Source organism: Equus caballus, chromosome 1, assembly GCF_041296265.1.
Source record: "Equus caballus isolate H_3958 breed thoroughbred chromosome 1, TB-T2T, whole genome shotgun sequence".
In the NCBI taxonomy this organism is placed as follows: domain Eukaryota; kingdom Metazoa; phylum Chordata; class Mammalia; order Perissodactyla; family Equidae; genus Equus; species Equus caballus.
Genome location: NC_091684.1, coordinates 134,173,339 through 134,191,718, shown reverse-complemented (window position 1 = coordinate 134,191,718; position 18,380 = coordinate 134,173,339). Strand labels below are relative to the sequence as shown.

At 45.7% G+C, this 18,380-nt stretch overlaps 1 protein-coding gene and 1 long non-coding RNA gene across 17 annotated transcripts in view; one reads left to right on the top strand and one right to left on the bottom strand.

The window, feature by feature from the left end:
- Positions 1 to 18,030, bottom strand: part of GRAMD2A (GRAM domain containing 2A) — a 43,647-nt gene extending 25,617 nt beyond the window's left edge. For 3 of the 16 annotated variants that reach the window (XR_011425658.1, XR_011425654.1, XM_070234482.1), the window contains exon 1: positions 5,250 to 5,649. Coding sequence is in view for 5 of the 16 variants with exons in the window: in XM_070234466.1 (XP_070090567.1) it covers positions 17,918 to 17,958 (41 nt within the window). In the remaining 11 variants the exon portion in view is untranslated. Of the gene's footprint in view, positions 1 to 4,964; positions 5,132 to 5,249; positions 5,676 to 17,917 lie in introns of those variants that run through there. The other 13 variants (XR_011425655.1, XM_070234454.1, XM_070234441.1 and 10 more) reach the window with 10 other exon arrangements.
- LOC138917504 (uncharacterized) lies at positions 1,896 to 5,100 on the top strand. The gene is made up of 3 exons (XR_011425681.1): positions 1,896 to 2,005; positions 4,646 to 4,887; positions 4,976 to 5,100. It is a non-coding gene; the product is annotated as an uncharacterized lncRNA (long non-coding RNA).
- Positions 18,031 to 18,380: the final 350 nt, after the last annotated feature.

Here is an 18,380-nt window from a genome sequence, read left to right as displayed (position 1 = left end):
CTTAACGGCTGTACCACTGGCCAGCCCCTCAATAACTATACATTGAATAAACAAATGCTCCCAGCTGAAAAGCTCCTCTGTGTAGGTTGCTCAGCAGCACTGGGGCCTTGGGACACAGACACAAGACCTGGAGTGGGAGCAACTCATTCAAGTTTGCTTCTGGCCCCCCTGACCCTCTGAGTAGCCCCCAGTCACCTCTCACTGAGTTTGCTCCTCTATGAAATGGGGGAAATCCCCTCCTTGCCCTGAAGACCTGTGAGGCTCTGAGAGGTCACAGCCCAGCCCTGGGGAGGGGGCCGGCCCTCACAGCCTTGCCCACTGAGCCTCACTCCCCCTGCCAGCACCATTGAGAGCTGAGTTGGGCCCACATCCCATCATGTCCTTTGCAGGATGACTAGAGGTGTAGTTCCCGAAGGGAAGCAGGGATGGCGGTTCTACCGGGCCCCAAACTGCACCCACAAAACTTCATACATGTCCTGCATGACTGAATCTTTCCCGGGACTACAGCCAGAGAGGGCTGCAAGCAGGGCCCTCTTACACCTGGGCCACACCCAGTGGCTACCTCCCACCCCTCTTGGGCACAGAGGTACTCCCACAGCTCAGGCCCAGCCACGCTCAGGATCCCACCCTCTCTTTTCCTCCCTCCATGAGGAGTTTGAGGCCTGCAATTGCTGCCCCCTCCCTGGCCAGAGCTCAAAGGTCTGCAGAGTGAGAATAGTCACTAGGGAGACAGACGGGACAAACAGCTGAAACCGGGAAGTTTTGCTCCGGGGCATATCCAGGATTTCCTATGAGGCCCAGACCACACCATAGAGCAGCGGCTGGTTCTGCAGAGTGGCCTGCCTGATGCTAGCCTCATCCCGTAGTGCCCACTGCTGTAGCAGCATCTGTTTGAGCTGGCAGCCCTGGACCTGGTCATAGACCACTTTTTCTTGGCAGGCCACTTGGGGCCTGGCTGTTTCCAGACAAGAAGCTGGTCATTCAGGTCTAAAAACAGACTTGCATTCATTAAGAAACAGAGCACCCCTGTGCTCTTGGTGGCCACCCTCTGCCAGGCCTGCTGATGGGAGGGCCCACAGACAGCTTCAGCCGCTCAGACGCCGCCACTCCAGGCTGCCAGGGGGTGTGGCTACACTTGGGACAAGTCAGCTCTGTCCATCTGTGGATACTATCCAACACACTTCACTCCAGCCACCCTGCGACACCCACCTCAGAATCACTCTGGCTTTGTGGACCCACAAGGCTCTTCTCAGGGCACAGGCAGGTTTCAGGGGCTCAGGGTCCTTAAAGAGCCTGGGCATGGGGGCAGGAAGACAGGAAGGCAGGCCTGGAAGTACCTCTCACTGCAGAGGGGCTTCCGGGAAGCCACTCTCTCTTTGTGGACCTCAGCTACTCCTCTGCAAAGGGGCAAGACAGTCTCAGCCCTGAGGGAAAACAAATGTTGTCTGAGGGAAAAACAAAGCAGAGCCAGGATCTGGGTGAACAGCAGTTGGCCACTGGCCCTCTGTGGTCAGAGGGACCCTATCCCAGCAGAGGCTGGCAGGAGCACAGTCCTCAAAGGGCTGCCGGCCTCTCTGCCTCCTTCCTACAAACACCAACTGAATGCCTGTTATTCGCTCCACTGCATTTAATGCTGTGTATACCAAGAGGGATGAGGCAAGCTACTATCCCCAAAATGCCTGTTGGGAGAGGCAGACATGAAACAAATATTTATAAAAATTAACACATCATTATAACTGTGTAATATATGCTATGAAGTAAAAGCACAGCGTCCTAGAAGGACCTCTATCAGGGAGAGCAGGGAAGACTTCCCTGAAGAAGCAGCAGCATTTGAGCTGATAGCCAATGGATGCTAATCATATCGGGGCGGGGGCGGGGGGTGGCAGTTGGAGGCAGTTAGAGAGGGGTCATTGTAGAGGGATTATCATGTGCAAAGGCTCTGAGGCCAGAAGTATGTGGTGTATATGAGGGACATAAACAGAGCCTTTATGTCTGGATGGTAGAGGTAAGTAGTGAAGTGGTGAGCAATGAGGCTGGAGAGGGTGGCAGGGCTAGATCATGGAGGGCCCTGTGAACCCCAGTAAGGGTTTCTGGTCTTTATCTTAAAAGCAATGCGGAGCCAATGAAGGGATTTAAACAGGGAAATGCACTATCAACTTTGTGTGTTAAAGAAATCACTCTGATACATAGATTTGCTTCAAAGGAATCCAGTGGAGGGGGACTGGGGGAATAGAGGGTGAGTCCTGATGAAATAGGGACAGTCTTATGTTGAGGCTTATTGTAGCCAGGTGATGTATACATGGGGGTCCGCCCTACAACTCTCTCCTCTTTTGTATATGTAAATATCTCCTCATTTTCCACGGAGACAGATCAGTTAGAAGACTGTGTTCCAACAGAGAGATGACATCTCAGACTTGGTGGCACTGGTGATGAAGGGCCAGGGGTCGATTTAGGGTATATATTTCTAAAGAGAGCCTCACCTGGTGATCAACTGGACATGGGGCATAAAGGAGAAAGTGTCAAATATGACTCAGATTTCTGGCTTAAGCAAGTAAGATACTGCTGTTTTGCGAGGCAAAATAGAGAAAAATGTATTAGAAAAAGAGCATATTTGGAGGAAACATTTATGAATTCAGTCTTGAACATGTGTGAGCAACATTTAAGTAGAGCTGTCAAGCTATATATGAGTAAGGAGCTCAGAAGAAAGGTCCAGGCAAGAGGGATAAATTTCTGAGTTATTGGTCCATGAATGGGTAGAGGAGCTAGGAAGATCCCCCAGGGAAAATGGGTCCGTAAAGAAGAGAAGCTATCAACAAGAGTGCCAAGACCAATTCAACGGGGGAAAGAATAGTTTTTTCAACAAATGGCGCTGGGACAGCTGATATCCACATCATAAGAATTAATTTGGACCCCTATCTCACACCATATACAAAAATTAACTAAAAAATGTCAGAGCTAAAACTATAAAACTCTTAGAAGAAAACATAGATGTATATCTTTGTGACCTTGGATTAGGCAATGGTCTCATAAGATGAGACCAAAAGCACAAGAAACAGAAAAAAAATAAATTGAACTTCATCAAAATTAGAAACTTTTGTGCCGCCAATGATAACATCAAGAAAGTGAAAAGACAACCCACAGAATGGGAGAAAATATTTGCAAATCATATATCTGATAAGGAACTAGTATTCAGAATATATGAAGAACTCTCACAACTTTGAAAATATTATACTAAGTGAAATAAGCCAGTCACAATAAGACAAATACTATATGATTCCACTTATATGACACATCTAGAGCAGTCAAAGTCAAAGAAACAAAAGTAGGGTGGTGACTGCCAGGAGCTGGAGGGAGGGGGAAATGGAGAGTCATTTAATGGGTACATGGTTTCAGTTGTACAAGATGAAAAAGTTCTGGAGATTGGCTGCACAACGATACGAATACACAACACTACTGAACTGTAAAAATTAACTAGGAAATGATTAAAATGTTAAATTTTATGTGGGTTTTTTCCACCATAATTAAAAAATTTTTTTAAATTGTTACAACCAAACATTAAAAAGACAAACAATCCAATTAAAAAAAGGCAAATGTGGGCTGGCCGACGGCATTGGGTTAAGTTTGTGCACTCTGCTTCAGCAGCCCAGGGTTTGCTGGTTCGGATCCCGGGTGTGGACCTGGCACTGCTTATCAGGCCATGCTGTGGCAGGCGTCCGACATGTAAAGTAGAGGAAGATGGGCACAAATGTTAGCTCAGGGCCAGTCTTCCTCAGCAAAAAGAGGAGGATTGGCAACAGATGTTAGTTCAGAGCAAATCTTCAGCCCAAAAAAAAAAAAAAGGCAAATGTTTGAATAAACATTTTTCCAAGAAAGATATCAAATGACCAATAAGTACATAAAAAGATGCTCACATCATTAGTTATCAGGGAAATGCAAACCAAAACCACAATAAGTTACCACTTCACACCCACTAGGAGACTATAATCAATAACAAGTGTTGGTGAGGATGTGGCAAAGTTGGAACCCTCATACATTGCTGGTGGGAATGTAAAATGGTGCCATTGCTCTGCAAAACTGTTTAGTGGTTCCTCAAATGGTTAAACATAGAGTTACTATATGATCTAGCAATTCTACTCCTAGGTATATACCCAAGAGAACTGAAAACATATGTCCACACAAAATCTTGTACAAGAATACTCATAGCAGCATTATTCATTATAGCCAAAAAGTGAAAACAACCCAAATACTCATCAACTGATGAATAAACAAAATGGGATATAGCCATACAGTGGAATATAATTCAGCCATAGAAAGGAATGAAGTACTGATACATACTACAACATGAATGAATCTTAAAAACATTACGCTAAGTGGAAGAAGCCAGTCACAGAAGACCACATATTGTATGATTCTATGTAGAGGAAATGTCCAGAATGGGCAAATTCATAGAGACAGAAAGTAGATTAGTAGTTGCCGGGGCTGCCAGGAGGGGGAAATGGGAAGTGACTAATGCAGATAAGGTTTCTTTTTGGGGTGATGAAACTGTTCTGGGTTATGGTTGCACAACTTTGGGAATACGCTAAAAGCCACTGAATCGCACATTTTAAAAGGGTGAACTTTATGGTGTATGAATTATATCTTGAAGGAAAGAAGTCTGGGACTTGAAGAACCACAACATTAAAAGATTGTGTGGAGGAAGGAGAGGAGTTCCCCCAAGGAGATGAGGAGAGAGTGTGCCTCAAGAGGGAGAATACCAGGTGTAGAGGCTGTCGTGGAAGCCAAAGGAGTTTTCAAAAAGGAGGAATGGGAAAGCAGTGAAGTTGCTGAGAGGCAGAGTGGAAGGAAGACTGAGAGGCAGTCTGGACTTGAGCACCACGGAGAGGATCGGTAACTTTAGCCGCGACAACTTTGGTGCGCTCGTGGGAATCTGAATCCAGACTCGGGTGCTAACGGCCTTCTCCTACCTCTCTCCCAGCCTGGAGACTTCATCCCAGGGATGGACAGTGGGGACAGGCCTCTGAGCACAAGCGAGGATGCTGTTGAGCACAGCCGGAAACCCAGGTCACTGGCCAGCTCAGCGCCACACCAACCTCGGATCCTGCCTCCCTCGCAGTGAAAGACCGCGGAGGATGGGAAGGAGAAGGGACTGTACATTCCTCTCCTGGTGCCCTGAGGAGGCTGTTTGCCGTCGGGGAGGGGCAGGGGTGCTGTCCTTGCTCGCAGCCTCACCCTGGCCCAGCCATCCTCACCTGCCTCTCCTTTACCCTTGGTGCGTGTCTGCCGCAGCCCGCAAATCCCAAGTCCATTTTCTGCGCCTGCCTCCAGGAAGGGCTGGGAAGCCCGGGGTCACCAGCCACACCCAGAATTCCAGCACGGCACTCATCGCCAGCTCCCGGAGGCGGCGGCCCGGCGCCAGAGAGCCCGCCTGCCTGGCCCCGGCCCACCCTTTGGTGGGGGCTGGTGGGTCCTGAGACGTCAGAGCAAAAGCTTGCGCAGACAGGGAGCGCTGTTGGGAGAGACGCCGCGCCCGCACATCCCGGCCTCCCTGAAAAGAGAGCCGTCCCCCAAACGAGCCCGCTTGGATTGGTGCCCAGCACCAAACCCGGTAGCTGGCCTGGATGTGGGACTCCCCAAGCAGAGTCAGGCTCTGAGCCCTGCCACAGGCTCCAGCCAACTCTGCTCCCCCAAGCTGTGGTTCGGCTAAGGGTTCAGATTCCTAAGCAATGACCTAGTCTTAAGGAGCTTGCTGGGGCCTGGGACCTCCTCCTCCAGGGAGAACTCCAGATTGTCTAACTGGTGGAAAACCCCTAGGAATGCTGGCTCTCACCACTATTATTCAACATTATTCTAGGGGTTCTAGCCACTGCACAAAGGCAAGAAAGAGAAATAAAAGGTTTATACATTGAAAAGAGATGATTATTATTTGAAAGATAGGAAGATTACCTAGGGGACACACACAATCAACTGAAAAACCATAAGAAAGTGGCCCAGATATTCTTATATTTGGGCACTGGACTAGACAGAGCTGTGACGGGGATAGACACGATGAACTCTTATGGACTTAATTATTAGTCTAGTGGTTAGAAGAGCAACATAAAAGTCAATAGTTTCCCTGTAGGCCTGCAATAAAGTTATAAAATATATTCAGGAAAATGATTTCATTCATATGGCAACAACACATATAAGATATCCAACAATAAACTTTTAAAACATAGAAAATCTAGGAGAAGAAAACTACAAGCATTTTTAAAATGACGTAAAAGAAAACTTGAATAAATGGAGAGACAAACTCTGTTCTTGAATGGGAAGATTCAAAGTTTTAAAGAGGCAAATTTATCCCAAATTTAATGCAAGGGCTTTGCCCTACCAGATGTCAGAACTACAAAGAAAGAGCAATTAAAATAGCACGGTCTTTACTGGCTTAGGAAAGATTAATGGATCAATAGAACACAAGAGGCAGTCCAGAACATAATCTATGGGCATCTGAGAGTTTAGTATGTAATAAAGAGTTTCAAATAAGAGAAGAATGGATTGTCCAATAAATGGTATTGGGGTGACGGGGTACCTCACACCATTCACAAAAATAAATTCCTGGCAGACTAAACATCTGAATATTTTCTAATCAATAAAGAACTAAAGTAAAATAGAGGAGAATATTAAACTATCAGGAAAGGTTCTTCTAAGCAAGATATAAAACCCAGAACACATAAAAGATTTAATTGCATAAAAATTAAAAATCTTTGTACATCAAAATTTAAACTGACAAAGGATTGGTATTTTTAACATGTAATAAGCTCATCCAAGCCAATAAGAAAAAGGTAAAGGGGCTGGCCCAGTAGCGTAATGGTCAAGTTCACACCCTTCACTTTGGCAGCCTGGGGTTCGCAGGTTGGGATCCTGGGCATGGACCTACACACCACTCATCAAGCCATGCTGTGCAGCATCCCACATAGAAGAACTGGAATGACTTACAACTAGGATATACAACATATACTGGGGCTTTGGGGAGAAAAAAAGAAGGAAAAATGGAAGATTGACAACAGATGTTAGCTCAGGGCCAATCCTCAAAAACAAAACGACCACTACAATCAAGATATACATTTCCAGCACCTTCCAATAAAAAAAAAAAAAAGAAAAAAAGAAATGCAAATCCTTTGATCTAACAACTCCATTTCACGGAACTTGGTATAAGGAAATAAATGGACAAATAGGCAAAATTTATATTCATACGGTTAACAATTATGGGGGGAAAGTGGAAACATGAAAACAGTATTTTTTTCAAAATAGTATTTTATCAATAGATTGCTATGTAATTAACTAAAAGAACGGAGTATAGGGCTGGCCCAGGGTCGCAGCGGTTAAGTGCACACGTTCTGCTTCGGCGGCCCAGGGTTCACTGGCCAGGATCCCAGGTGGGGACATGGCACCACTTGGCAAGCCGTGCTGTGGTAGGTGTCCCACATATAAAGTAGAGGAAGAGGGGCACGGATGTGAGCTCAGGGCCAGTCTTCCTCAGCAAAAAGAGGAGGATTGGCAGATGTTAGCTCAGGGCTAATCTTCCTCAAAAAAAAAAAAAAAAAGGACAGAGTATAGTGTTAAAATGGAAAAGTCCAAAATGTGTTGTTTACTGAAAAGTAGGTACAGATTAGTAAGATATAATCCATTTTTAAAATTAAAAAATCTATACTTAAGGATATATATCAAACAATAGTGATTGTATCTTGGGGAGAAATATGGGAGGATTTTCACTCTATAATTTGTGTTTTGTTTGAACTTATCATAACAGGCATGTAATACTTTTAAAATCAGCAAAAGCAATAAAGATACTTAAAAACAAAAGGCAGAAATGATATTTTTTCTTATTAAATTTCAAAGGCTTAAAAGTTGAATAGTATCTACTGTTGATCAACATGGTGAACAGCCAGTCTCACACACTACTGTGTGGTAGTGCAGTGTGAAAAAGATATATACATTTTATGTGTAGATAATTGTCAGACTCATAAATTCCACTTCTAACAGTTTATTCTTAGGAAATAATTGGACACAAATTTAAATGTATAAGAATGTTCACTGAAGTGTAGTTAGAAGAGAAAAAACAATAGGGCATGAACAAATTATGGTTTATTCATAGAATGGAAGGCTATGTAACTATTAAAATGATATCAAATTATTTATTAAAACTTATTTCTTAAAAATAAGTCTCTATCGGGGCTGGCCCATGGCCTAGTGGTTAAGTTCAGTACATTCTGCTTCGGTGACCTGCGTTCAGTTCTCGGACATGAACTTACACCACTCATCAGTAGCCATCCTGTGGTGGCAACCCATATACAAAACAGAGGAAGATCGGCACAGATGTTGGCTCAGGGAGAATCTTCCTCAGGGAAAAAGAAAAAGTCTCTATGAACATGGAAGGATAGCATTATACAACTTGGAAAAAGCATTATATAGAACAGCATGCATGATAAAATATATGTCGGGAGGATGATCAACAAAATTCTAACAACATTTTTCTCCATCACTTGGGATTTTAGGTATTTTTTATTTTCTTCTTTATACTTTTCTGTATACTTTGCCTAAATTTTATTGTCACAATAAACTAACTGTTTTCATTAGGTGAAAAGAATAAAAAGGAGAAAGGAGAAGGATACGACAAGAAAAAAATTTGTTCAAGGGCACAATATGTTAACTAATAGATACCTCTGAAATTCCAAAATCCTAAAACCTCATTCTTCTTGCAGGGAAACCCTCAGAATCCAACAGAAAAAGAAACTTTGATTTTAAAAATGAACTTTGCCAAATCCCCACATGATAAAACTACACAAAACTAAAAACACACACACAAGTGAGTGCATTTAAAACTGGTGAAATCTAAATAACGATGGATTATATCAATGTCAATTTTCTGCTTGTGCTGTTGTGTTTTTGTTATGCAGGATGTTACCACTGGGAGAAATTGGGTGAAAGACACACAAGATCTCTATATTATTTCATATAATTGCATTGCATGTGAATCTACAATTATCTCAAAATAAAAGTTTATTTATTTATTTTTGAAGAAGATGAGCCCTGAGCTAACATCTGCTCCCAATCCTGCTCCTTTTGCTGAGGAAGCCTGGCCCTGAGTTAACATCCATGCCCATCTTCCTCTACATTATACGTGGGACGCCTACCACAGCATGGCGTGCCAAGCGGTGCCATGTCTGCACCCGGGATCCAAACAAGCAAACCCCAGCTGCCAAAGCAGAATGTGCGCACTTAACTGCTGCGCCTCCGGGCCGGCCCCAAAAGTTTATTTTTATTTTTTTAAAGATTTTATTTTTCCTTTTTCTCCACAAGGCCACCAGTACATAGTTGTATATTCTAGTTGTAGGTCCTTCTAGTTGTGGCCTGTGGGATGCTGCCTCAGCATGGCCTGATGAGTGGTGCCATGTCCACGCCCAGGATCCGAACCAACGAAACCCTGGGCCACCGAAGCAGAGCGCGAACTTAACCACTTGGCCACAGGGCCGGCCCCAAAAGTTTACATTTAAAAAATGAACTTTGGGGGCCGGCTGTGTGGCCCAGTGGTTGGGTTCTTGAAAAGAAAACAGACCAAGCTTTTCTTAGAGCTGGAGCTGGATCACCAGAGAGGCATGGTCTCAGATTCTCCAAGCTGGAGGCAATGCAGGGAAACTAACTTTTGGTGAGCACCTCCTGTACCAGGCCATTTCACAACCTGAGGATCTTTGAAGTGGGTCAGACGTGACTCTGTTTTATAGATGAAGAAAGGGAGCCTCAGAGCTAGTAGTAACTCAGGCGTAACTTGTGGAGCAAGGATTTGAATCCAGGTCTTTGTGAAAGCTCAGGCTCTTCCTATTATATGATAGTGACTACGTATCTGAGAAAGACTTAAAAGAAAAAAACACTTATTCAGTGTTATCCATATCAAAGAACTTGGTGTAAGGAAACTATTTGAGTGGGTGAAAAAAAAGTGGAGTTGCACTTAGGCACAAAGAATTTCAAAATGTGTGCCTACATGTGAATATCATCCATCAGATATGTCACTGAAGCCCTGATTATTAGAGTTTTTTCCACACCTGAATGGACCTTGTCCTATGTAGTGATCCTTCACCAAGGAACGAAACTGTCATTACGTTCCTTCCTTGATAAAGCTAGATCTCCGTCGTTAGTGTGACCAGTGCAGAGTCTGGGCCGTGAGCATTACTGCTCTCTCTTCTCCTGGGTCTGATATTGCAAGACCCATTAGCTCTCCCACCCGCTGCTTTTACATGGGGCCAATTGGTTATTTCCAGTCCTCTCAGGTCTTCCTCCATCATTACAAACCCTGGTTGACAGTCTAATGAGCTCTGGAGGCCAGGCAAGGGTTGCAGGGCGGGTCTGTGAACTCTTGGAATTTGAGGCAAATTGTTGTGTCTGAACAAAGGATCATGTTTCTGGAAAGAGAGCATTTCACTTTTATTAGATTTTTTTTTTTATTAATGTTATGATAGATTACAACCTTGTGAGATTTCAGTTGTACATTATTGTTAGTCATGTTGTGGGTACACCACTTCCCCCTTTATGCCCTCCCCCCACCCCCCCTTTTCCCTGGTAACAACCGATCAGTTCTCCTTGTCAATATGTTAACTTCCACCTATGAGTGGAGTCATATAGAGTTCGTCTTTCTCTGACTGGCTTATTTCACTTAACATAATACCCTCGAGGTCCATCCATGTTGCTGCGAATGGGCCAATTTTGTCTTTTTTTATGGCTGAATAGTATTCCATTGTGTATATATACCACATCTTCTTTATCCAGTCATCAGTATCTGGGCATGTAGGTTGGTTCCACGTCTTGGCTATTGTAAATAATGCTTCGATGAACAGAGGGGTGCAAGGGACTCTTGGGATTTCTGATTTCAGGTTCTTAGGATAGATACCCAGTAATGGGATGGCTGGGTCATAGGGTATTTCTATTTTTAACTTTTTGAGAAATCTCCATACTGTTTTCCATAGTGGCTGTACCAGTCTGCATTCCCACCAACAGTGTATGAGGGTTCCTTTTTCTCCACAACCTCTCCAACATTTGTCGCTCTTGGTTTTGGATGTTTTTGCCAATCTAACGGGTGTAAGGTGATATCTTAGTGTAGTTTTGATTTGCATTTCCCTGATGATTAGCGATGCTGAACATCTTTTCATGTGTCTATTGGCCATATTCATATCTTCTTTTGAGAAATGTCTGTTCATGTCCTCTGCCCATATTTTGATTGGGTTGTTTGTATTTTTGTTGTTAAGCCGTGTGAGTTCTTTGTATATTATGGAGATTAACCCTTTGTTGGATAAGTGGCTTGTAAATATTTTTTCCCAATTAGTGAGCTGTTTTTTGTTTCAATCCTGTTTTCCCTTGCCTTAAAGAAGCTCTTTAGTCTGATGAAGTCCCATTTGTTTATTCTTTCTATTGTTTCCCTCAACTGAGGAGTTACAGTGTCCGAAAAGATTCTTTTGAAACTGATGTCAAAGAGTATACTGCCTATATTCTCTTCCAGAAGACTTATTGTTTCAGGCCTAATCTTTAGGTCTTTGACCCATTTTGAGTTTATTTTGGTGTGTGGTGAAAAAGAATGGTCAATTTTCAATCTTTTGCATGTGGCTGTCCAGTTTTCCCAGCACCATTTGTTGAAGAGACTTTCTTTTCTCCATTGTAGGCCCTCCGCTCCTTTGTCGAAGATTAGCTGTCCATAGATGTGTGGTTTTATCTCTGGGCTTTCAATTCTGTTCCATTGATCTGTGGACCTGTTTTTGTACCAGTACCATGCTGTTTTGATCACTGTAGCTTTGTAGTATGTTTTGAAATCAGGGATTGTGATTCCGCCGGCTTTGTTTTTCTTGCTCAGGATTGCTTTAGCAATTCGCGGTCTTTTGTTGCCCCCTATGAATTTTAGGATTCTTTGTTCAATTTCTGTGAAGAGTGTTCTTGGGATTCTGATTGGGATAGCATTGAATCTGTAGATTGCTTTAGGTAGTATGGACATTTTAACTATGTTTATTCTTCCAATCCATGTGCATGGAATGTCTTTCCATCTCTTTATGTCGTTGTCAATTTCTTTCAAGAAAGTCTTGTAGTTTTCATTGTATAGATCCTTCACTTCCTTGGTTAAGTTTATCCCAAGGTATTTTATTCTTTTCGTTGCGATTGTGAATGGGATTGAGTTCTTGAGTTCTTTTTCTGTTAGTTCATTGTTAGTGTATAGAAATGCTACTGCACTTTTATTAGATTTTTAATGTAGCCTATGACTCCCCAAATGACAGGAAATACAACTTTAATTTGATGAGCAACAAGATGGGTTTAAAATATAAACTCCAAAACTGATTACTTTAAAAAATAAACACTCAGCTAGCAATGAGCATCCCTGGTGCTTAGATGGTTGTCTCTAAATGCCATGCCCAACTGAAAGGAACTGATGCTCCTTGGAGAAACGACTGATTCCAGATTTGGGGCAGGAAATGAACAAATGAGCCTAAAATATCTAATCACACCAGAAAGCAAGGAAGCCATCAAAGACTGAGGTCATGGCACAAGGACTCGGGAGCCAACTTGAAGATAGGACAAAGATGGGACAATCTGGGCATCAATAAGCATGATGTCTACAATGGCCTGAAACACATCAAATCTGTTTAAATCCATGAGATCATAATAATACAAAAATGACTCATTGGTCACCTTAGGTGGATACTAAGGACCCATCTCATTATTTTGAAAACTTGTAAATAAAAGGAAAGAGTTAAGCATTTATTCTGCCTTTCTAGGACTAGCTATACGTCAGTGTAACCAAATAGATGAAGAATGGACATTTCTCTTTATAGAAAGATTCAAGCTAATAAATGATGAAAGAGTGATAGAATTAGAGTAATACCATTTTCAAATCCCTAATGAAATAGTGGGTCTAAACAAAATAATCACCAATGGCTGCTAACATCCCTCAAAGAGACATAACCAGACCTTACGTGCTTCCTCAAGTGTTCAATATCTCCTGAATCTGAGCAACCTCTAGATCCAACTCCCAACGTATAGGAAATACAGGAGGCAGAGGAACAATTTTTTTTTGGCGGGGGGGGGGGGGGGGGGGCAGGGTGAGGAAGATTGGCCCTGAGCCAACATCGGTGCCAATCTTCCTCTATTTTGTATGTGGGAACACCACCACAGCATTGCTTGATGAGTGGTGTGTAGGGCCATACCTGGGATCTGATCCTGCAAACCCTGCGCCACCGAAGTGGAGCGTGCAAACTTACCCAGTACGCTACCAGCTGGCCCCCAGAGGAACATTTTAAACAACATCAACAAACTGGGAAATAGTACAGTGTAAATAACCCGGTTTCTTCAAAAAGTAATTGCAAGGGAAAAAAAGAAGAAAGGGAATGGGAAGGGGAACTATAGATTACATGAGATTGTAGAGGTATAGATATATAGATTCCATGTGTCAACCAATTGTATAAAACTCACTGGGATCCTTATTAAAATTTTTTTAAAAAGGTACAAAAACGTTTATGAGGGGGCCAGCCCAGTGGCACAATGGTTAAGTTCGCACATTCCTCTTCAGTGGCCTGGGGTTTGCCAGTTCAGATCCCGGGTACAGACCTACACACCGCTTGGCAGGCTGTGCTGTGGCAGGCATCCCACATATAAAGTAGAGGAAGATGGGCATGGATGTTAGCTCAGGGCCAGTCTTCCTCAGCAAAAGGAGGAAGATTGGTGGCAGATGTTAGCTCAGGGCTAATCTTCCTCAAAAAAAAAAAAAAGTTTATGAGATGATGGGGAAATTTTAAAGATTTTATTTTTTTCCTTTTTTCTCCCAAATCCCCCCAGTATATAGTTGTATATTTTAGTTGTGGGTCCTTCCAGCTGTGGCATGTGCGATGCTGCCTCAGCATGGCCCGATGAGTGGTGCCATCTCTGAGCCCAGGATCGGAACCAGTGAACCCCAGGCCGCCGAATTGGAATGTGCGAACTTAACCGCTGTGCCACCGGGCCAGCTCCTCCTGGATTGTTGGGGTTTTTTTTTTTTTCAGATTTTTAATTTTTATTTTTTTTCCTTTTTCTCCCCAAAGCCCCCCGGTAGATAGTTGTATATTCCAAGTTGTGGGTCCTTCTAGTTGTGGCATGTGGGACGCTGCCTCGGCGTGGTTGGATGAGCAGTGCCATGTCCGCACCCAGGATTCGAACTGACAAAACACTGCACCGCCTGCAGCGGATTGCACGAACTTAACCACTTGGCCACGGGGCTAGCCCCTCCTGGATTGTTTTGAAGCAAATCAAAGATACATTATTTCATCCACAACTATTTCAGTGTGCATCTATAAAAGATAAGGTTTTTTAAAAAATAGAACTACAATACCATTTTCACACCTCAAACATAACAGTAACTCCTTAAAATCATCAGATAGCTAGTCAGCATTTAAAGTTTCCTCATCAGGGGCTGGCCTCGTGGCCGAGTGGTTAAGTTCGCGCACTCTGCTTCAGTGGCCCAGGGTTTCACTGGTTCAGCTCCTAGGTGCGGACCTAGCACCACTCATCAGGCCATGCTGAGGCATCCCACATAGCAGAGCCAGAAGGACCTGCAACCAGAATATACAACTATGTACTTGGAGGCTTTGGGGAGAAGAAAGAAAAAAAAAAAAAGAAAAGAAGATTGGCAAGAGATGTTAGCTCAGGTGCCAATCTTTAGAAGGAAAAAAAAAAAGAAATATGTAATTTCTTTTTCTGTAGAAAAGAGAAAGAGAGAACCAATCTCCTAACCAGTCACTATTGTTTCCTCAGGCATAGCACCCCAGCTGCTGCTCTGACCCTAAGTCAGAGAAAAAAGGGACACTGATGAAGTGAAATACCAGTAAAATTTTGACAATTATTTAACATACCATTTAAGTGCCACATCAACACATTAGGAGGAAAGCAATTCATGTTTTTTTTTTTTAACCTATGCAGGCTTTTTATTTTTTTTTTTGAGGAAGATTAGCCCTGAGCTAACTGCTGCCAATCCTCCTCTTTTTGCTGAGGAAGACTGGCCCTGAGCTAAGATCCGAGCCCATCTTCCTCTGCTTTATATGTGGGACGCCTACCACAGCATGGCTTGCCAAGTGGTGCCATGTCCGCACCCAGGATTCAAACCGGCGAACCCTGGGCCGCCAAAGCGGAACACACGCGTTTAACTGATGCACCACCGGGCCAGCCCCGCAATTTATGTTTGATTTAAACTAATTCTTTGTATGCTTTTTATTTCATATTTTTTAAAAAAATAGTGCCAGACAACTGATGTCCATTTGAAAAATTAACAATGGGATTTTCTGGTGGATTTTAAATATCATCTGAGGAAACACTAATTTAGGACAAGGACTTAAAGACTGGTTCGGAATCCACAGGTTATTAAAACATTCCAGTCCTACATCACGACCAAGCATTTCTAAACTAATAAAAATTTGTAGTTGATGGTGGGAGAAGGGAGGAACCAGTTTGCTCTGTACAGGCATTTATTCTTGGGAACAATGCCCTCCTTCTGGAATCTGTGCTGTAGCAGACAGGTGCTCCTTGGGGAGGCAGTTGCAGTTCTTAATCACACCGGAAGCTCCATTCCCAGGGGCTTCTGCCCTGCCCCTCCACCTTCCTCGCCTACAGTAATAAACAGCTGGGAAATTAATCGAAGCTTCAAAGGTCGGTGATAACACATGAGGACAGGTCACGCCCTGCAGCCCAGGTGAACAGCATCGCAGGGCAGGGCCAAGGCCGACTTCATGACAAAGTTACATTTGCATCAGGGATGGCTGCAGGATTAGGGGCAATTATTTTCTCTTCTCAGGAGGGGAGAAAACAAAATTATTTTCTGGTGCCCAGACTCAGGCCCTGGACACCAAAGTGGAATGCTGCACTGTGCTCGACTTCGTCGGCTTTCCAAAGGTAGACACAGCAAAGAAGAAATTATGTAAAGAAATAAAATACCTTTAGAAACTGAGGGTGACAGGCTAGTTAGCAGAATCACTGAAAGGCTACATGGAAGAGGCCTCTAGGGAGCCTACCATCCAATCTCCTTACCTTGTGATGGCAAAGCAGGTCTAGAGAGGGGACCTGACTTGTCTCAAGCCTCAGCAAAGTAGGAACAGCGTGAGGCTAACTCACTTCTGACTCCCAGAGGAAAGCTCTTCACAAGAGTCTGATAAATATGGTATGTGGCATTCAAGAGCCAAAGCAAAGACTTAACGAGGTTAAGGACTGGGCGGAGCCGCGCAGGCATGTGCAAGAGCTTCAGGGAAGCTGGGGGGTATAAGCTCATCTTGAGTACTGCCGACTTCAACCCTAGGGGGTCATCCTAGGTGGATGAATTGGCACACAGACCCGTCTGGTCTGCACTAAGGCTTTGAGGACTCCCCTAAGCTCAGACATTTGAAAGCTACAAGGAACATCAAAGCATGGATAGGGCCCGGACTGTCCCCTCTACGCTATTCAGAAAATTCTCCCAAAGGCAAGTCAAGAAGGAGAACTCCACTTTGGCCCCAGCAGAAACTCTCCCAGAAGGTCGGTGGCAACCCCTGCCAGCTTTGCCCTCTAGACCTGCCCATTTGCCCCAGAGCTGCTCACTGCTTAACCGGCCCCATCAAATTGTAACCTCAAACCTGAGAGGGTCTGCCAGCATGGACTTGACTGGACTCCAGCAAGCGTGATCAGAGGACTGTGGAGGGGGCATACTGCCCCCTTCACTGCAGACTGGGAGGGACACCCTCTACGCTGCCTCTCCCTGCAACCCCATAAATCTTTGCTCTGAAAGGAGCTAGACTTCAGAGCCAGCTAGACGTGTACATGCGGCAAAGACATCCTAGATTGTCAGGGGACTCGCTTTCATTCCCTTGGAGCCCAATCCCTTCAAGGATGGGCACCCCTAAACATCACGCAGTGGTGGGGGTGGGAGTGGGGGAAGTGCGGCAAGCAAGGGTAAATGACAGCTGGGTAGAGTCTCACCAGCCTCTTGACGACAGGAGAGAGGGAGCCCCTAAGCATTCTGCCAGCTCCACATACCTGTGTGGAGTGGGCACAGGGCTCACGCATTCACACTACCTGCCCCAGGGCTGGCTGTCTAGGGGTGCCAGGTTGTCCTACAGAGCTCAGATTTGGGGCTTGGGACCTGGGTAAGGGCAGGAATTTATATCTTCATTCACTGGCTCTATCTTCCCCAAATAATCTCACTCCTAGGGCCCCAGGACCTCAAGGTGGGCAGAGGCCACAATTCTTGATGTCACCTGAAACGCCAACTACCGCCTGCCCTGCCTCCTTCCCCTTTCCCCAGCTACAAGAACTTTCCTTTCTCGGAGGACAACTTTGGATCAGATCTCTAGACTGAGAGACCGGCCCCGGCCCGCCCGCCCGGGCTGAGCCTGGTGCACCGGCGCGGCTGAGTCGTGCCAGGATGCCTCCACCCACACTGCCTGCCTCCCGGGCAGCCGCGGGCCGCTACAATTGCACACCCGGCTAGGAGAGGAGAGAGGCTGTTCCCTCCGGGGGCCAGCAGGGCAGTTCCAGCCTTTGGGCCGCGGCAGTCAGGACTGGGGGTCGACGTGGCTGAGGAATGAATGAATGAGCAGCGATGCTGGCGGAAGCGGGTGGCGGTGGACCAAGGAAGATGCCCTCCACCACCCTGACGCCGCCCAGACGTCCCTCATCCCGCAACTTCAGACCCCCGCAGGAAGGGCAGACTGCCCCGGCGTTCTGCCCCCGCGCGAACACCCGCAACCCCGGAGGTTCCCGGGCCGGCAGCTCTGGCACGGAGCCCTCATGCCGGCGCCAGGGAGTGTCTGCCCCGCGGGCAGAACGTGCCGAGTCTCCGCGGGCCCCGCGGCCGCCCGCCCCCCGCCCCGCCGGCAGCCTCCCCTCGCTGCGGTCCCGGGGCTGCGCCCCTTACCTGCCCCCTTCGGCGGCCTCGCCCCGGCGCAGAGCGGTCATCGCAGCGCCTCCAGCGAGCACCGGGGACCGCCCGCCGGGGACCAGCGCGGCCCGACCCCGCCCTCCCCAGGAGTACCCACCTCCGCCCGCCCATTGGCTGCTCGAGCGGGACGCGCCAGCCCATTGGCCGTCCTGCCCCCTCTCCAGACGCGGATGGAGCCCCAGGCGCCGCGCAGATCCTACAGCTCCGTCCTCTAGGCTGGAAAGTCCCAGAGCCCAGGGCCTGGGTCCGTACTCCCGTCCTCACAGCGAGGGCTTGGGTCCGCTCCAGACCTTTAGTCTGTAGCTCTCTGCAGCAACCATTCCCACCCTTCTCCCAACGCTTCCAACACTGGGCTCCAGGCTAGGTTTCAACTTCTCTCCACACCAGAGAAGTGAGGACCCAGCAGGGGCCACCAGAGGGGATTTTGAATGTGATAGCC